This window comes from Sinohyriopsis cumingii, chromosome 7, assembly GCF_028554795.1.
Source record: "Sinohyriopsis cumingii isolate HCF-2022 chromosome 7, ASM2855479v2, whole genome shotgun sequence".
Classification (NCBI taxonomy): Eukaryota; Metazoa; Mollusca; class Bivalvia; order Unionida; family Unionidae; genus Sinohyriopsis; species Sinohyriopsis cumingii.
In genome coordinates this window covers 132,377,326-132,398,854 of record NC_142967.1, presented here as the reverse complement: position 1 = coordinate 132,398,854, position 21,529 = coordinate 132,377,326, and the positions used below count along the sequence as shown (strand labels likewise).

The window sequence follows — 21,529 nt, the reverse complement described above, 5'->3', positions numbered from 1 at the left end:
GACAGGTGATTGGACAACATTATAACTTAGTATGCCCTGCCTTATGATAGATACATATTATAAAGCACTTCAAGTTTAATACATTCCAAGCAAGATTCCTTACTGAAATATTATACTAAATCATGAGTTTTCAAACTACGTGCCTTGCTGAAGGTGATATATTAGCCATACAAATAATATGCGAAGTGGGTTGTAGGTTCAAAAAGTTTGACAGCCACTGAACTAAAGCATAATTTTTACTACATCTTTTGTTATTATTGCTTGTGCCACCAACAAATAAATTCCTTTGGTTTCAAATTAAGAGTACAGAGCAGTAGGACCTGACTGTCAGCTGGCTTTTATATATTCTCACCTGCCAATTTTTTTCTAGCATGGAATATGTTTAAATCTGTGAAGGGATATTTTCTATAAATAGTGGGCCAACCATACGTATCCCCACTCATGCATCATACATACCTGCCAATTCTTTCTAGGATGGCATATGTTAAATCTGTGAAAGAAAATGTCGGATCAAAGTTTGGGCCTACCAAAGCCAGATGTCTCATTTCCTTTGAAGCCACAACAACAAGCTTTTCTCCCCATCTGTTAATGAGAAAAAAACATAATGCAATAGTCTCCTGATGAACAAATAAATTGTATTTTAAAAAAGATGTTTCATCTTTATCTGTCCTCAAGTACAGAAGCATCAATTTTTGCAGATATAAATTTTCATGATTTTGTAAGAAATGACACTTGCAATAATACTTAAATTCAAGGATCAGAGAAGAATTGTTCAACCACTGTTTATTGATTTTAATAACACATTTAACAAATTATTGACAATATCATGCCAAGGAAATGGGAACAATGTGCATTTCCCATGGAAAACAGAGGTAGCTGATCCAGGCTGGGCTAGGTGGATATCCATGGTTTGTGACATTAATCACCACACTATTTAGTGTAATGTATATCTGCATCATATGGAATGAAATTCAGTGCATAGTTAAATGATCAAAAGTACCATCTTAAGTTAGACACTAACTTCCAAAAATCCAAGTTAAGATTATATCTTAAATAGTGAGTGTTTAAACCTTCTATGATATTCCTGAGAAATTGCAATGTACCATTTTTTTTATAAACAAACTATTTTCTTATGTTACAGTTAAAATCTTTATAAGATATATGTATGTGCATCACAAAATTCATTATCATGACCTTTGACCTTGAACCTGATATCATGGATTGAAGATCACTTGTTTCATCGTCAAAATTTAACCACATGCAAAGTTTTGTTAAATCTATAAAAAGCAATCCTAGAAAAATATCAAATTTATTGAAGTAATATTATTCAATGCATTCTTTGAGATATATCCATACAATGAATTTAATGATAAAAATGAATTCCAAGTTGTTCATGTTATCATGCGTAAGACAGTGCAGCTACAACTACCACACTACTTGGTTCTGAATGACAATGGTACATGTTGACTACCAAAATAACTTAAAAACCAGACCTTATTTACCATGAGGTCAAGCAAAGGTCATGCTTGTATTTTTGTACTTTATGGAGCTTATAAATACAATGACTTGTACACATACAAGGTAATTTTGACATAGACTTTGTATTTAGTTGCAATCCAGTGAACAAGTTGATAGAAAGCACTCTGACACTGATTTTTAGTGATTAACTGATTAAATCAATTCAATCCTAAACATACACAACTCCCCTGATGATTTGTGCCCTTTTAACTCGCAAACCCATTTATAACACTGAGTCAGGTATGGATCCCATATTTTTTAACAAAAAATACAACAAAAAAATCATATTTGCTGAATGTGAAGAATATTGCAATCAAATTGGAATTTTTTAAACCAGCATCATGAAATTCTCAACTTTTTGAAAGCAGTATATTTTACCAAATTTTCTTTCCAAACAACATTTTCAGTACACTGTAAATAATAATATTCAATGAAAATGTTACTAATGCCTAATGGAGGCAACACCTTTAATAAATACCATTACTTTTTTGTAGGTCCATCTTTTCAATCAGTCTCTGTGTAATCATATGCCCTCTTGTTTTCAAATTTAAAAACTGACAACCTACCATCATAGGTATGTGCATGAGTGGTTTCTGTGAGAACCTAATTAAGTCTTGTGTTTTGATCTCTGACCTTTGGAAGCATTTGTTGTAGTACTACACTCATTTAAAAGCAGACCTGCTTTGCATTATTACATCAAATACATTATTTATATAAAATCAAAAAAAGGGAGTTAAATGGCTTGCAAATCATTCCTGTCCTACCTGTGTAAAAGCTAGCAGTCAATCAAACACTGTTATAAATATCACTATGCAAGTAATATAATTAAACTACCTTAAATTAGCCTACTCATTCAAACCTGTGATCAAAGATAGCAAGGCAACCTAGTAAAATGGGTATTTGGTGAATAAAAATGCTTTGTTCACTATGGTGTGGCAAGTTCCTGAGTTTGTAGCGAACTTAAAATTCCTGAATAAGTACTTCAGACATTTCCTCAAGGATGAGAAGTTTTCCTGTTACTTGCATATTATCAATATTTTACTAATAGAACAATTTTAAAAAAACAAGCTGCAATCTTGACAGTTGCTTCACAAAATAAATGTCCTTAGTTATCAAAAAAAGGAATCTCGTATTGTTTGGAATCAATAACAAAAAGCACTGAGGTAATACACAAAGTTCTTGCATACACAAGATGGTTGATGTAATAATACACAAAGTTCTAACATACACAAGATGGCTGATGTAATAATACACAAAGTTCTTGCATTAACAACAACATGGTTGATGTAATACACAGAGTTCTTGCACACACAAGATGGTTGATGTAATACACAAAGTTCCTGTATACACAAGATGGTTGATGTAATAATACACAGAGTTCTTGCACACACAAGATGGTTGATGTAATACACAGAGTTCTTGCATACACAAGATGCTTGATGTAATACACAGAGTTCTTGCATATACAAGATGGTTGATGTAATACACAGAGTTCTTGCATACACAAGATGGTTGATGTAATACACAGAGTTCTTGCATACACAAGATGGTTGATGTAATACACAGAGTTCTTGCATACACAAGATGATTGATGTAATACACAGAGTTCTTGCATATACAAGATGCTTGATGTAATACACAGAGTTCTTGCATACACAAGATGCTTGATGTAATACACAGAGTTCTTGCATAAACAAGATGGTTGATGTAATACACAGAGTTCTTGCATATACAAGATGGTTGATGTAATACACAGAGTTCTTGCATACACAAGATGGCTGATGTAATACACAGAGTTCTTGCATACACAAGATGGTTGATGTAATACACAGAGTTCTTGCATATACAAGATGCTTGATGTAATACACAGAGTTCTTGCATACACAAGATGCTTGATGTAATACACAGAGTTCTTGCATACACAAGATGCTTGATGTAATACACAGAGTTCTTGCATACACAAGATGCTTGATGTAATACACAGAGTTCTTGCATACACAAGATGCTTGATGTAATACACAGAGTTCTTGCATACACAAGATGCTTGATGTAATACACAGAGTTCTTGCATACACAAGATGCTTGATGTAATACACAGAGTTCTTGCATACACAAGATGCTTGATGTAATACACAGAGTTCTTGCATACACAAGATGCTTGATGTAATACACAGAGTTCTTGCATACACAAGATGCTTGATGTAATACACAGAGTTCTTGCATACACAAGATGCTTGATGAAACCATTTAGAATAATGTTCTTAACCATCTTTCAGAGGTTGGGTATCTAGAAAATCAAATTTAATTTATTCAAAAAAGTAACAAACTTCATTAGAAAAAGCTCTTTACTAACAATTATTCCTATCATGATTCTAAAAAGGAGAAGAGTAAAACTGGATCTTGTGAACCACCCTTTTTGCCAACTAAAAGCAGTCTCTCAAGACAGGTGGTCTCTCATAACAGGAGTGTGCAAAATTACCATCTTTTAAAGTCAAAATGCAGCAGGTTTATGAAGGGAAAAACATACACAATTCTGCACATGCATTATGTTCTTTATTCACAGTTCCTGTCAAAATATTTCAATCATTTCATCCCAAAAGTAATTTTCTATAGCAATAAAGATACACATCTATCAAAAAACATCTGCAACTATATATGAAGATCAGGTGAACATGTAGGTTAGCATATCAACTGCCAAGATATTAAGGTAATATTTACTTATCTTGTCCATAAACTGACTTGATATAAATTTCAGACATTTCAAATGTCCAATTAGCTATGATAAAACTTACTCTTCCTGTGTATGAATAGAAGATTTGCTCAGGTTTAGGTAAATATGGAATATATGTTGATTAATGAATGAAATCAATAATGTAATTCAAATTACTAAGTGATGTCTAATACACAATAGGCTTTGTCACAATCAGTATTTTATACTTATTACATTACAAATATGCAGAAATTACAATCTTGGCAAAACTGGTATGACCCTTTAACATTATGATTAACAACCTAAATGGCAGTTTCTTACCTCTGCACAACATCCAGCAATGTTAAACATCTAACTTCAGCTGTCACATCCTTTCTGCTGTCATACATGGCACATGATCCCTGGATCCCATTGTCTCCTATCACATGGATTGGATATATTTCCTCTGGTATATTTTCCTGGAAAAAGGAGGAAAACTCATTTATAAAAACAAAAGTTTGATGGAAGACTTAAGTTTTGTCTATAAACCAGATTACTGTACAAACCCTAAATATAATATTTAAATCTACAAATGTATATAGAGGTGAAGAATGACCCTGCTAATACAATGCTTTTGAAGGGTACAGACCCAGGTCAAAAGAGGTCATAGCTGAGTAAAATTATGCAGAAAAATGATAAAAATCAATCATAAGCCTCAACAATGCACATTAGTTTTAACCCAAGAAGTACTCCAAATGTTAATGAGCACAGGTAAAAGGAAAAGTTCCAAGACAAAAGGGATCATAACTCAGTAAAATTTAGTTTGAAGATGGTGAACATCAAACTTGACCCTTATTTTCACATATATTTAACCACACTAGGTCTCTATATATGAATGCCTTGTCAGTTACTAAACCAAATTAAAAGGCAAAGATCTAAGTCAAACAAGGACCATAACTCAATAAAAATTTGTCACACCAAATACTGCAGCTTGACCCAACTCTCCCAAATGAAAAGCCTCAAACTATTTTAATTTCAATCAATGGAATCCTTTAAAAGTTAATGATAGGAAATAAATTGTATGGGATACGATGGGACAAGATAAATGTATATAAATATGGGAGGGGCATGAAAGCAAGAAACACAAAATCTTGATGTTAATGGTATGATGCAAAGCATAACAATTTTATCTCTTAACTACTGCGTTATCTAGGCAAACATAACCATACTTTTTCTACATGTAACAGGAATAATAACAGCACATGACATTGACATCATGTAAGGTAAATCTGAAATCACTGGGGCTTCCAAATTTTTTTTTTCAAATCAATTCATTACACTATTCTGTGGTCTCATCAATCAACAAAATTGGTAATTTTCATCATGTTTCATGTAGGATCTAATATTTGTGCTCATTAAATGAAATCAACAAAACTCATCAAATAATTTAAATATTTTTTAACAATCTTGTTTGTTGTTTCAATGTTCCTATGAGAGGTAGTTTTATTCTGTTCTATGAGAAGTCTAATGACAACTCAGCAGGACTTCCCAATGTACTAACCCTTCTGTCTACAAAGAAATTAAGTTAAATGCTATGCAGCTGAAGCATTTAAAGTGGCCATTTTTGCAACTAGGCAGCTATCCTGACAAAAAGTGCATTCCTACTTTTTTCACACTGTTGTTATTTCTGCCATGAATCTAAATGACCAGCCATAAAACCACACAATTTTGAGCGCAAATAACCATCAAATTTGTGATTCAACTCAAGACTTTCTAGGTATACAATCCAAATCATGAGAGTCATACTCACATCCTCAACAAACACTCCACTCTCTGGATCCACAAAATGAAATCTGTTATATGGGATAAGTTCTGGCCTTGGTTCTGGAAGTTCAAAGAACTGAAGATCTTCACAATGTAAAATAAAGTTCCACAGGTAAGACTTTGACCTTTCATCAATAGTAATGGGGAACTGCTCCCCCAGCTCCTTTAAGCGAATCCATAAGCAGTTGATAGTAATTCCTGTAACAAGAAAAATTGTCTATTATTAGATAAAGGAGATTAGCATGAGGTCCTATCAACAAAAGTCCCTCAAATGGACTACTACCCCTGGGTCCCTAAAACAAATCCAACCCACACACACACAGCTTACTTGTTCATGCCAACATGAAAATGATATTCTTGGATCTGCCACAGAGATTTTCAAGATGGCAGCTATGGTGGCAATATTGTATCTCTGAGTGGCACCCCAATTTCATTTAGGACCAAACAGACCTTGGAATGACTGTGTGCATAAAGTTTCATGGTAATAAACTGTTATGACTCTATGGTCATAAACTAAGTAACAGAAGGAAATAAAACCAACAAGTTTTGTCAAATTTAATAAATAATTTAATTACCAATTTTATAAAATAAAATTTTTCAAGGAACTTACATTATTAGGAACTGAATCCAAAATAATCCTAAAAAGTTATATTTACTGTAAGTCCAAAAGAATCCAAGGTTCCAAATAAATTTCAGATCCTAGATTGTACTGGTCTGCCACCATTCCTGAAGAACAAAAATGGCATTGTCCAGAACTCCTCTGAATAATTCACAATAGTCCCAGAATAATAATTTGGTTTAATGAGCACTTTGTAGTTTCAATGAATAATCATAACAAATGGTATCCCTCATATGATATTTAAACACGACATTAAATACACCTGAAGACTGATGTTATAAAAAGAACATAAGAAAAAGAATTACCAAACTGTCCACTGCCATGTACTTATATACAAGCATTAGGGGTGAAAATGCATTTTGCTACAACTAACTACATGTCTCTTTGCAAATATCTCACAGCATAAAAGAACCCACCTAACATGACCCATCCAATGGAAAATAACATAATTCTTTATAAGAACCTACTTGGCACCACCAGTCAATGAGAAACTACCCCAAAAGCTGTCAACAGGTTTTATTAATACTAGTATTAGTCATCATAAATACCTACACATACAACTTATGTATAAATCTTATGCAATCCACACTCTTAGTATCTTAAAACAGAATTTAATACCTGTATACAAAAGTTAACTATCTAATATCTGGACTAGAGATAATCGTTATAATTTATAGACATTAACAAAAATTACACTTCATATACCGGTAGACACAATCAAGTACCAAGAGTTAAAAAAGATAAAGATATACATAACAAAACCAAGTAGAAGCAACAACAAACCTTTGCTAACTGACAATCAGACAACTGGCCACTCAATAAGCTCCATTGGTGACCATCCTCAGCCAGTAAGCCAAACTGTTCAAGACGACTCCCCTACAATCAGCACAGACCAATTCTTATCCATATTGGACTTCAGCAGCTCGCTATACACAGCTCTTCACGGTGGCATTGGAAATTCCACAAAGCAGATTGAGTGAAGTACAATGACATACTGGAGCATAGTATAGTCACCGTACCATCTTGCTGCATCCCAATCAAGGAATCTTACCACCACTTCAAAAGAGCCATATTAAAAGCAGCCACTCAGTCTGTCCCTTGTGGTCATCATCCAGTCTATACACCCTGTTTGGATGAAGAATGTCAGGCATCTGGAGACCCAGACATAGCAGATCACCAGATCAATTCCCTGGACACTGCCAGGCCCACTCGCTGGGTGGAAACTACAGGATCACTCAAACTTTACATGCTCCAGCCAGAAATGCTGGAGCTTAATTTGAAGACTTGGCACCACTCAACAACCACCAGTTCAAGTTCACTTTTATTACAAGTGGCAAAAGCAACCCTGGAGAAACAGCACCAACATCAAGCACAATATGAGTGGTAACAATACTGCTGTTGGAAGACAGATGAACTAGATCAAAATACTCCAGAGGCATTTAAAACAACGGAACCTAAAACAGTGCTATGCAGCATCAAATCAGGCAAAGCAGCAGGATATGACATCATGCCTGAGTTCTTGACATATCTTGGCCCAAAGGCAAAGGAATGACTTGCAGCTTTTTACACCTGGATTGTTAGGGAAAAGTGCATACTGATTTTGTGGCACCAGGCAATGATTATTTCGATCCCAAAGCCTGGCAGAGATCCCCACAATGCGACAATTTATCGACCAATCTCCTTTCTTTCAGTGTTTTAAGGTACTGGAGTGCCTGATTCTCCAAAGAACTGTTCCTGACTTGGAGAATATCAAATACTGTTGAGCTGGAATTCTTCAGGCATGGCCATAGTACTTGCAATCAAGTCCTTGCCCTGACTACGCTTGATGAAAATGGGGATCAGAGGAACCTTAAAACTGAAGTTGTTTTTCTGGATCTAACAGCAGCATATGACACAGTCTGGCATGCAGGATATTTGAGACTATGAAACTGTTCCTTCATGACAGGCACTTTAGAACACAAATGAGAGAGAGAGAGTTGCAGCTCATGGAGGCATCAGACTAATGGACTTCTGTTCAATGTCGATATCAAGGACTTACCTGTAACAGTGCGCAAATTCATGCATGCAGATGACATTGCTCTCGAGACCCAAAAGTGTTGGCTAAGGTCTATGCCAGTGAGAAACTTCCACTGTACATGGATATCACCTCACATCCAGCAGTCCGCTTGACTTCGAGATGCCCAATTTGGTTAGATTCATTTCCAGAGGATATGACAGCTATTTTGGCAAAGAGTGTCGAGTGGTCTTCGACAGAAGTTGTAGACCACTCCCTCATAGCTGAGCCACCTGTCTGCCCTCCTGACTTCAACATTCTATATCATCTGTGGACCACACTGAAATGCCTTCGGACAGGACAGGGTCACTGTGCAGTCAACATAGTCCAATGGGGGCCAGGCCACTCACTCTTCCTGTTGCTGTAGAGCTCTTCAGACCATGTCACACATTGTGAACAACTGTCCACTGACAAAGTTTCCGGTGGACTACAGGCTCTGCACCTTGCTGATGTTGATGTTGTTAAATGGCTGAGCATGCATTGCACATGATAATAATAAGCAATCCTCTGAGAATGAAAGACACCTGTCAACAGATATATTATGCCTCTCTGATAGAGATGATGTTAAATTAGTAAACACAAAAATGGAAATTCAACAGTACACGTAACTTGCTATAAAGAAAGGAAGATTTCCATCATAATACATGTATTTCATGCAGCTTAATTTTAGAAAATTCCCTGAAATTGCTCATGATATCACATGTTCATTAATTAATAGCGGTGAAATGAGACAACTGTGCCGCATATCAATATGATTCCTGATATGCAGCCGATGTTACAATACATATCAATACAATTCATGATACGCAGCCGATGATACAATACATATCAATACAATTCATGATACGCAGCCGATGATACAATACATATCAATACACATATGAACTTGATGGTCTTTCTATCTTTAGAAGGTAGGTGGTGCCCTTTCATGTATATTCAAATTATGGCCCTATTTCCAGTATGCAGATTATAGACAGACTTATAGTTATCATATATTTATATGTTATTCTCATTGATGAGAAGATAACAACAATACTTTCAAACAGACAACCTGTTCGCTGCAGTGAATTTTATTCAACGTTTTAGGCCATTTAATGGTGGTTACATTTAACTCCCTTTGTTTTCTACAACATAAATGATTTGAAAACATTTTATTACCAATTTCGTGTCTCAGTTACATGTGAAAGACATTACGATGTTATCTTCAAAACAGAAGAAATAATGCAATTTCCTCACGCAAAGAAAATCTCATTTAGAACAAATTCATGCATGGGAAAAAGGTTGAATACCAAGAAAATCTATCACATTTTACTTCCTGCAGATACAAAAGACTGCTGCAGCCACAGGTTGTTGTTGTTGTTTTTGTTGTAGGGTTTAATGCCATTTATCAGCACAAGACAGGCTATACATGGCGGCCAGTATAAATGGTGGAGGAAGAAGCCTAGAAAACCCCGGGTAGAACCACTGACCCACAAGAAGCTACTGGCAAGCTTTCTCATGTACCCACGTGAGCCAATCCTGAGACTAAAACCCACGCAGAGGTGAGATGGCAGTGATCCAGAAGAGTGAGCGCTTTAGACCACTCAACCACAGGCACTTGTGTTTGTTAGTGAAGGAAAACTACTAACTACACCCAGTCTTATTCTACAATTTGTTAAAACTTAAACAAGATGATAAACTTGAGCAGTTTGAAATCTGCCCCATTAGATCATTCTATGCTAATTATAATTATTTCAGCAACTTCATTCACTGGTTAAATATTTCTGCATAAAAAAAGAGAAATTCCATGTTTGTTCCCCTATGTACAATTTAAGGAGAGATGATGACAGGATTGTCTCTCTTCCTGCTCCAGTTTCTTAGGGCTCTACTGAAATCAACTTCTCTGACAGATGTCACCTCTAGTTGTATAAGCATTAATCTGTTAATTATTTTGAGCATACATGTACTTTGCTCCTTTTCTTTGTATCAATATAGTTCTGTGCTTTTCTCTGAAGGAGCATATATGTAGCAAGCTTTGTCAGCCTGAATATGTTGGGAAACTGATCATTGTTACTGTTATGTACAATTTTCCGGAGCTCACATATAATATCTTTTGGACACATCTGTTCCAAAATAGGATTTTTCACTAGCATAAACAACCTTCAATAAATCAATAGTTTACTATGCCAAATTTCCATAATGCTGTATATGGGTATTTAATCCATCAATGCTTGTGCAAACACATAATAAACTTATTTTATTCAATTTATCTTAACCCTGATATGGATACATGTATATGGTTTTGTAGCATATGATCCACAGGGCAAAAATGATTAATAATAAAAAAAAACCAATGAAAATTGCATCATACTTTTAAATTGTCAGTAATTTAATTATTCTGCCCTTTGTACATTTAATTTAGAAATAAAATCAAAAGGGTCATACCGTCTATTTTTTTTGTCCATCCAACATTTACATCTGACTCATAGTTAACACCATTTCAGGCTCAAAATCACTCACAGGTATCTCCATTAACACTTTCCCAGCTCCAATAATCTGACATACTTCATAACTTTAAAAATTATTGTCATTATCACCATCATCAGCAAGTATCTGCTGAATGAAATCGTAATGAACCATGCCAGGAAGCTGACATTTTGGGGTTGCTAGGCAGACAGTTTTTAAACATGCATTTGTAAAACTTTCTTCATGAACGGTTTCAAACCATGCCATAATGCTTATTCCAGGGCACATTGTGCTAATCAAATTCATGTAGTGCTTGAAGAACCCAGATGCAGAACAGATGCTAAACATGTCGTAACAAGAAACTGTATACTTCACCAAGCACATTTTCATATGCTGGACTTTCAACGAATTTGCAAAAGTTGTTACATTTCTTTGTTCTCCAAGCATGCAAATTCATACAAATTTTGTATGATTCACACAATGGAACACCATGACAGCATCTCCACGGAAGTACTTGACATATAATGACTTTCCTGCGAAGACTCTGTTGCTCACCCTGTTTGTCACACAGAGAATAAGCTACACTGATTTCTTATTGGTAGTTATTTTGTAACCTGGACTGGAACAAGCAATAACCACAAATCAAAATTCAATCTAACAAATTCCACCATGCAAACAAATAGGCTGCATAGCATTCAAATCAACCAAAGAAGTCAATATACTATTCAAAGCAGAAACTTTGCGTGAAAGTGGTTATTAAATGATGAGTAAAGTACTTCATTATACATGTGGAACGCATTTGGAATGTATGCTGAACACACTTAGGAGTACAGATAATTAGCATGGAATGGGGGGGGGGGCCAGATTACGAAGCATGTTACTTTGTGTAGAGGGCAAATGGGTATTCTCAAAGTCTTTTTTGTTTTTAATAATAAACATAAATGCCTGTGACTGCAAATGCTGTTTCAGATGGATTATAATTTTACAGAATAACAAGGCAACTAATAATAATTATTCATGACTGCTGAAGACAAAAAAAAACATGCATGCAGTAGGTATCATTTTGTATCGATTCTCCTTCTCTTGTACTGATATGTGTATCGGTTCAGCATACGTATTGATGCATCGTTTCACCCCTGCTAATCAGGCAGCAAACTTCCAAGTACAAACAGATCCTGACAAATGCACTTCAGTCATCTATTAAACTGTCCGACTCTTCAAATGTTGTAGAATTGGAATTACATTTTTATTGTAAAATGATGTAACTTTTGTTTTAAAAAAAAATCAGAAAAGATACCCATCAGACGTATGGCTACTACGAATGTAACATTAAATAACAACTTTTCAATTTCACATCCAATGCTCTTGATCATCAATCAATCACAGAACTAGACCTTCCCATCCTCAAATACAATGCAATAATGGAGCTGATAAAAATGGGTGCATGAAAGGATGGTGGACTTGTGCAGAACCCATAATAACATTTTGAACGCATGCAATATTGACCTATAACCTCTGGTTGTAGAATCAATAAGGCAGTACCTCTGCCAAAATCATAGATAAGGAACATAAGGGTAAAAGAAAAGACCAAAGCAACTAAAATTATGTTGCAGGAACCATTTTGTCTACAGACAGATGGCTGGACAGACAAGGATCACCCTATGGGTTTCAAACCCTTTGTTTAGGAAATGAGAAAGGTGCAAAGGGATAAAAATCATACAGTGAAACAAATACCCACCATCCAAACCTTCCAGTGCAACCTCTCGTAACAATGTTGTCCTTGCATCTGTTTCCATCTTTTCTAGCTTGCCCTGTAGCCCTAAATAATAATAAAAGTTTATGTTATGTTGTCCTCTCCCCATGACTACATAAAGCAAGGAAATTATCATATTCACCATTAACTAACATAGACATTCTACAAGTCCTACCCCAACAACCCAGGGCATTTCTGAGTACAAATACCAACCCCATTCCCAAAATCAGTTTTAAAATCATGAATACAGAATCCCAAATTCAGACAAGTTATTTCAAAAAATTTTATTTTCAAAGACATATTTTGTTTGAGATTCTTCTCAGAATGAAAAGACAATGGCTTTGTTAACAAACAAAAAAAATTAAAGTGGGTTGGTATCACTCATCTGGATTGTTGACTTATCTCACCATGCGAATGCAAATGCAGCAATTGTTTCAACTGTTAACTGGAAGAAAGGTTGGAGGTACACAGCTGCTACATTGTTAATGTTTGTGTCATTTTCTCTTTCCTATCACACACACACATCTATATTATAATATATATATATATATATATATATATATATATATATATATATATATATATATATCACAGCTAGAAATTATATATATTTTTGACCAGACACTTTCACATCTACAGCAACCAGAACAGAATGAACTAAACCAGCTGTTAATTGAATATGAACTTGTTTCCAGGTGTACCTACAAGAGCAAAGCTTGTTACTTCAAACTCTTTTCTATTACATTTTAAGACCATCAAGTCATAATACCTAAAATGTTTTTTTTGCGAAGAGGACTGTATTTCTATATTGAACAACTGCATTTATTCATGTAACTGTATGTGATTTTCAGAAGAAGCAGATGTTCACCTAATTTTTCATTCAATGTAAGCCCGCTGCCACCCAAAACAAATTACTTTCTCTATTTGTGTACTCTTGCACACACATATACAGATATCTCTTAATTCTCTCTCTCATGTCACACAGTTGCTTTTAAAAAAAAGTCACCTTTTCACATCTACAAAATACCCAATAACCATATCAACCTCTAAAAACTGAGACACACACACACACACATATATATATATATATATATATATATATATATATATATATCGTAGTTAAAGTTTTTACTTAGTTTAACTGGACATTTTGACTGACTTCATAGACACACATGAATCTTTTGTTTGTAAATATTCATTTTAAAAAGAATGATTTGTCCCATCCATAAGTTTCTTCAGGTGACAGCAATTCATAATTTCTGAATTCCAAAGAGTTGTTACTCCCACATCACTAGTCTGATTGCATTCCATCGCTTAAATCCTCACAGTGTGGGACAGGTACAACTAAACTGATTGCATGATTAACCAGGATATCTTTAACTTCCTTTAACATACAAATATGGCAAAGTTGTTTTTGTTTTTGCCTCCCTAGAGTATTAATGATATAATTTAAACCACTCGCTTTCTTTTCAACTGTGTAAGGAACATAGTACTTAGCCTGTGTTATAGGCAAGACAGCCAGAACTCAATCAAAACTGAAAACTCAGTTCCTTTCTATTTACCATATTTTCATTTAAGGCATATTAGAGTGCAGATTAGTTCTTGAAACCTCACAAGTCTTTGACATCTTGTATTTAAAATTAGAAACATAGTCGAGATTAATTCATGTATCTTCATTGGAAAGAAGTTTCTCTTTTAAAAACTTCAATAATAATTGTTCAGTCATATTGCTACAATGTCTGCAGTGTGGCACTTTATAGTGATGTCTATCACTAGGGCATCATGCCACAGATATGCAGGATGATGTCCCACCCTGTCACATTATCCTGACACCAGACAGACCAGTCTTAAAACTAACTTCTTATCTCCGACCACTGGAAGCTAATGATAAGCTTTCTGAACTGAGACTCAAACTCACACAGATGGAGGTGAGATTGTGAGCGATCTGAAATACTACATGTAAGTGCCACAGACCACTCAGCCACCCAGGAACCCAAAGGTGAACAAAACTGGCAGGAGAACAAAATACTGTCCAAAAGGCCATCTACAATACCTACCATTTCATTACAAATGAAATCAACTGCTTTTGGAAAACTACAAACTGTACTTGTATGCATTCTATCCACACACTGTAGAATCTTGTTAGATAATATATGGGGAAGAAACGATATCGCCAGGTAGCCATCATAAAGTAGCTATTATTCTTCTGTAACAATCACACTAACTTTGGAGGCCTTATCTGAGACTGGATTAAAAGTTCTATCACTGAGAGATGCCAATGCAGATTTTTAAAAATATACTTAAGCCAAAATCTGCTCAAAAAAAAAACTACCGAATGCCCGATATGTATGAATGATATCAGTTATCACCTGACAGTGACTTTGTGAAGGAAACTAAAAATGCTTTTGGATTTTATATTACAAAAATATTTGCAGTAAACTGTGCAATATTCAACTCTTCCTTTTTAACTTAACTGACAATACCCTGACTCATATTAATTGATTTTACATCAGAAGAAGGTTCATATTCAAAACTTCCTATATCATTATAATATGAAAAGAATATATATTATGAAAAAAAATGCACATTTTCTTTTCAGCCTCTCCTTAAAATGCATGAAGTTAATTTTCATATAAATCCAAGTGATTCAGAAACCAATCTACTAATCAAACTTCTGAAATCATCTGATTTGATATTCTGGTTCTGTCAAATGTACAAGTATATGCAAATAATGCTACTAAAAACAAATACCAATGATAAAATGTTAGAGTACAAGTCCACAAACTGACAAATGCACACAACTATCAATAAATAAAAATTAATGATTCTAACATGTACAAAACATAATCCACAATTTCAAGATAGATCAGTAGAATTCAAGTTGGCTTTTCTTGGATATCAAGAATCAATGCATAGTGATGATCAGTAAAAGCTTAAACTGGTACATATTTAGTTAATGACTTTATGAATAAGGGTTTCATACCCTTTTCTACACGATACAGAGATGAGAAAAAAATATATATTTTCATCCTTCCACAGGCTGGAATCAATAGAAAAAAAAGATTCTTTTTGTCAGTTAATATTATCATAGAAAGTATGTTACATACAAATGTCTATGTCTTTAATATTTTTAAGTTTTATTGATGACTCTACATACAAACTTAATATTTGCAATTATTATTATTATTATCAAAATTATTATTACAAATATGTTAAAATCATTACTGATTACATTTCAACGCAAATTAATAAATGTTTACTTTAAAAAATCTGACTATGATTCACAGCATCAGGAATATGAGGGTCCACAAAATTCACTGTCTTGGAAAATATGGCATCTCAAGGTCCTTGATGAGATGCAAGTACTTACAGTGAGCTCCAAGGGTGGTTCTACCATATATACTTTGTTAAAATTACTGTGACACATTTGTTTGCTGCACAAACAATGATCATTATCTAGTTTGCCACACATTAGTACAAATTTTGATCAATCAGAAGAATGAGTGAATTTTATACAGATTCTGAATTCCAACTCAGACATACTTCAATGGAACAATATAGCCAAAAAAGGGGTATTGTCAAAACATGGCTGAGAAGTCAATCCCAAGAATAATCATTTAGAACGCACTGTAGTTTTCTTTGCAAGTAAGAAAGCTTCTTCATTCACACCAAAGAAACTTACATTAGCAAACACACAGCTTTACACAGAACATAAATTACTGTCATCAGACAAAATAAACAAATAATGAAAAAATATATCAAACAGCATATGTGCAAAAAAATTAATTCAAACTAAATATGTCAATTAGAAAATAGTATTGGATGCCTTACAAGTTGGTCCTAAGGAATAAAGGTGGAATATACCGTGGGTTCTCTTGATCTTGGTACAATACAGTACCAAAACAGCTTGAGACTGCAGATCTGAACTGTTGCCTCAAAGAATTCACGCAAATTCTAAGTACTCAGGGATGGCCCTGGGTTTAAAAAAGTTGTCACCCAAAAAATCGGCAACCTCAATATTTTGTCATCAATTTTTAAAAAGTGTCGCCATTTTCATAATACAGTACTATCCATTTATCTCATCATCCTTGGGCCCAAGGTAATATTGTTGACATAAACGAATGTTTATTTTTGGGGGGGGGCGGGGTGCTGAAAATAAATGTGAAATTTTGCATATAGGTGAAATTTTAAGAGATGACCTGTCGTCAGTGACTAGGATTTAAGCAGAGATAAAATAAAAATGGAAATTTTTATTAAATGAAGACAACTACCTTAACTAGTCTGAAATATGCTTGTATATTGACAACTTATATTTGCGTAGTACACTCCACAATGTGTTAAATAATATACATGCATATGAAAAACCAATGAATTTGAATGTTTGAAAATTCATGTATCTGTCAAATCCCATTAGAAAACACAATTAAAATATATACATAAAAAAAACAGTAGTCCTCGTCTGATCTTTATCCCAATGTCAACAAAAACATTTCATGAAAAACAATTTACTCTGATATTTATTATCCAAGTAGCATGTGGCTGTATTCTTGTTTATATGCTACATGTACATGTACTTAACTTAAACTGGCCTAGCTTTTGGTCAGCCAGAGACAACTACCATGATGCCAAGACTACCGATGGATGAGGCTATTCACAGGGAAATGAAAACATGAGAACAATTTAAAAAGTTTTAACATTCTTGTGAGATGTCCCACCTTCATTTAACTCGACAGCCAGATTTATATTGTTCAAAATACTGTAACTTTAATTTGGGTTTTAAATCAAGAACTTTTTTGTTGCAAACAGGAAACTTTCATGGCACAATAAATGTTTCTATCACTCTGAAAAATGAAACAATGCTTTTATTTAAGTTTGTTGCAGACTTTCTTTGATCAAAGGTCCTTAGCTTGCTTTGACAGAAGGTTCAAATGTTATTGAAGGTGCCGCTAAAGGCGGTCTTTGAAGGACCAGATAGATACCTGTTTGTTATTGCTGCAATAACATCAAATAATTGTAAAATATTGATGGAGACAGATTTTTTTCCACTTGCTTAGTATATATACAGAACGATCAACGATTCAAATGTAATCAGTTGTCTGTGAAGTTTCAGCAAAACTATTGTTTCTGGTACATTTTTCAAAAAGGAAAAAAACTGCCATCATCTGATGGATTGTAGTCATTCGTGTTCCCGCCTTCAGCGATGGTCGAATGTAGCTTGTCAGGTAGCATGACTGTCTGGGTAATAATACAGCACTTAGTACTAAGGCCAGACATCAGCATAAACAGATTATGATATAACAATACTGTGTTAGGGTGGCTTATCAATATGAACAAATTAATTGTTTACGTAACAATAGATTCCAGAGCAGTTTATATCCAAGTCTGCAACTTCCTGTCATGGTGCTTTTGAATTTCTCAACGGCAAACCCATGACTGTATACATACAATTTTTAACAGCAAAAAATGTTGTCACCAAAAAGATCGCCAGATGGTATATTTTGTTGCCAATAAGAAGAAAAAAATCACAATTTGTGACACTGGCAAAGCCCAGGGCGATCCCTGGGTACTGATAATCAAATATCACTAGTCAAATGAAACTTTCACCTAGATTTTGCCATTTGTGTCCTTTTCATTACAAGTCTGTTTCCTGAAAAATTAGAACAAATTTTGCCCACATTTTTAATATACTTTCTTGCACTCTTTTAAAATGGTAATGAAGTGCCCTGCCTAAATCACACAGCAGTTATTACTAATACAGCATACTGATGATCTATAAGCATAGTCTTCATCATCCTCTCAGGAAGCTTTTGATTAATTTCATGCGTTATATTCACATCATCACCAATTTAACAGTGCAATCAACCTGGATGCCAGCATATATTCAGCCTTTTTACTGGCAACTTTTCACAATTTTCAAAGTCAATGCAAAAACTTGGTTACTATAACATAAACTTCTTATATTATATTATGAAAAGAAATTAATCAAATGGAAAACTATACAGAATGAGATTCATTTATTTAATTTTTTAACATGAGGGGACACATATCTTTGTTACAAAATAATAAGAAAAAAATCTTTAAAAACTTCACATCTTTAAATATGGTAATTTAATCGAAAGCTTGAATTTTTTTAAATTATTAACAAATGCATTGTGTTTGTTTTCTTTAATATTTTTTGTAATCGTTATCAACGGGTGTTTCATTGCAGTTTATAGTCGTTTGCAAAAATGAAATATATTACAAATACAAATATTAAAAATACAGGGGCATCATAAGCGATCGATTTATCTTACCTCACGTGGCATTTATTTCAGAGGCAGGAATAATGGACGTATTTCCGGATGCATACAATGTTTTAAAACGCTTGGAAAAAATAGTAGCTGCCAACAAATTTGGAGTTTACAAATGTTTATCATTTATGAATAAATTGGGCAGATATATTTTAACATTTTCTATGACGATTTTAATAGTTTCACGCAATATTATACTATAAGCGTTACAATTAACGACACAATCCATGCCAGGAGTACTAGCTTATAAGTAAGCTTCCAAATCGAGCAATTTCAATTATTTTTCGTTACACTTCAAGACATTGCCAAGAGAATCAGACACTCAAGCAAGGAATAAGGTATTTCAAATTGTAAACTGGCTGAAATTAAAACCAAAAAAGTCAACAACTGATCTTTACTGGCTAATAACAAAATAACCATATTTGTGTTGTACCAGGCTATAGTTTCTTCATGGAGCGCGCCATTGTTGAAATAGTCTGGTTCCCTATATTGAATGATTCCTGCGTTGCATTGTAGCGATGCACAACACATATAGCATACAAAACAGGGAATCATACTACTGTTGCCAAATTTGGTAAGGAACGTTCTAGAGAATAACCGAATCGTGGGTGGCATTAATTTATTTTCCGATACCGTTCTGTGCATGGACAAAATTACAAACACGATCTTTATTCGCCTCTTTAATATCGAAGTTATCACCACAGCAAAGTTTTTAAAATACAGTGAAGATAAAAAATGAAGCAAAAAATTAAGCAAAATAATTTGTTCCAGAAACTCTAAGAAAAATATCCTTATTTCTATATATGTTAGATTTGCATGCTCACCCTTTATTAGACTTGAAAAGCACAGAAAGAAAGAAAGAAATTCAGAATGAATGAATGAAATAAATTTGCTTTGCTCATGACAGTTCTTTAGATCTCGTCTACACTTCCAACAGAAGAGGAACCATCGACTGTGAACTTAGTTCAGCATCTGCTGAGGTATACGCATTTAATGATTAGCGTGGATTACGTTATTCTATTTTTCTTAAAACTAGGAACAAAAGAGCACAGACTTTGAAAGAACATATATACTGATGCTCATGGTTAATGTGAATTGTTCTTAGCGCTGTATCGACTAATCCATATTGTTCGACCATTTGTCACTTTCATTGAAACGACCAATTAGTCTATTTACATTTATATGATTGATTTTGCTCAAAATTAAGTTCTGATCAATTTCTGCTGTTGTGGACGTAAGGCTATTGAAAGTAGCCCCAGATTGACTTTACATCAGGAGACAAATTATTTGACTAATTAGATGAAAATGAGTATCGATCATTGAATTTTATCTGATATACAACAATAAAAACTGATCCACCGGTTATACCAGGGGCATATTTATGATAGCAATAAAAGGGATATGGTCTGTTTGTCCGTTCGCTATGGAAATCTTGTTAGAATAATTATTCAAAAAGCAATTAAGTAAGCATGCTCCATTTGAAAATCATTTGAACAGATTTCAGCGTTATTTTAATGCTTTTTTATATCGTAAGTAGCTGTTTATTCTTCTCGATTTCAATGCAACATGTAAGTGTACCGTGTATCGCAAGTAGTCACGTGTGGGAGTTAGGGGCACAACAACAACAACTTTATGACGTGAGTTTACATTGTGGGACTTTATTGGATACTACGGGAAATCACATGTTAAAATTATCCGCAGGTATACATTGAGGGTCTCTATGGGGCGTAGCGGGATTTAACATGTGAAATTTTATCTTCGGAGTTCCCGTAGTACTCCACCATGCTCTAAAAATGCATAGACTGAACTGTATTGCGTACTAGGGTTACAATACTAATAGTCCACATATACTACACCAGCTTTTAGAGTACAATCCAAATAAGCACCCTACTATCCAGAGCCCGCTTTTTGTTACTGAAATCTAGCACACAATATATATTATCCAGCACCAGTTTCTTTTATTACAATCCAAACACACTACATATACTATCAAGCAACTGCTTTTTCATTATTATCCAAAGGCAAACAACTACTAACAAACGAAAAGGGTACGAGTGTTTATACACACAATTTATTTACATACAAACAAACGGGCTATCACACAATGACAGGAAGTATTTACCGACACACTACTACTTGCACACATACTATTACACATAAAAGAGTAAATTCTGTTGTTACGTATATTTATATCATATATATTAGTATGAATTGTTTAGGGACGTGGAAGATAAATTTGAAATATGTCATGTCGTGACATCCAGTATGCGGCGACAGCTCGTGCGACACTTGCCGCATCGGCGAGTTTTTTTAACTGCTGCTGTACCTCTCCAGTATC

General features: G+C 34.3%; 1 protein-coding gene across 1 annotated transcript in view; it reads right to left on the bottom strand.

The window, feature by feature from the left end:
- LOC149796148 (general transcription factor 3C polypeptide 1-like) overlaps positions 1-19,671 on the bottom strand; it is a 492,926-nt gene extending 473,255 nt beyond the window's left edge. Inside the window, exons 1-5 of the mRNA XM_089966075.1 lie at positions 19,625-19,671; positions 12,887-12,967; positions 6,018-6,229; positions 4,550-4,686; positions 457-582 (exon numbers count right to left, since the gene is read on the bottom strand). Coding sequence (XP_089822201.1) covers positions 457-582; positions 4,550-4,686; positions 6,018-6,229; positions 12,887-12,944 — 533 coding nt within the window. The 5' untranslated portion in view covers positions 12,945-12,967; positions 19,625-19,671. The remainder of the gene's footprint in view (positions 1-456; positions 583-4,549; positions 4,687-6,017; positions 6,230-12,886; positions 12,968-19,624) is intronic.
- Between the last annotated feature and the right edge of the window lie 1,858 nt (positions 19,672-21,529).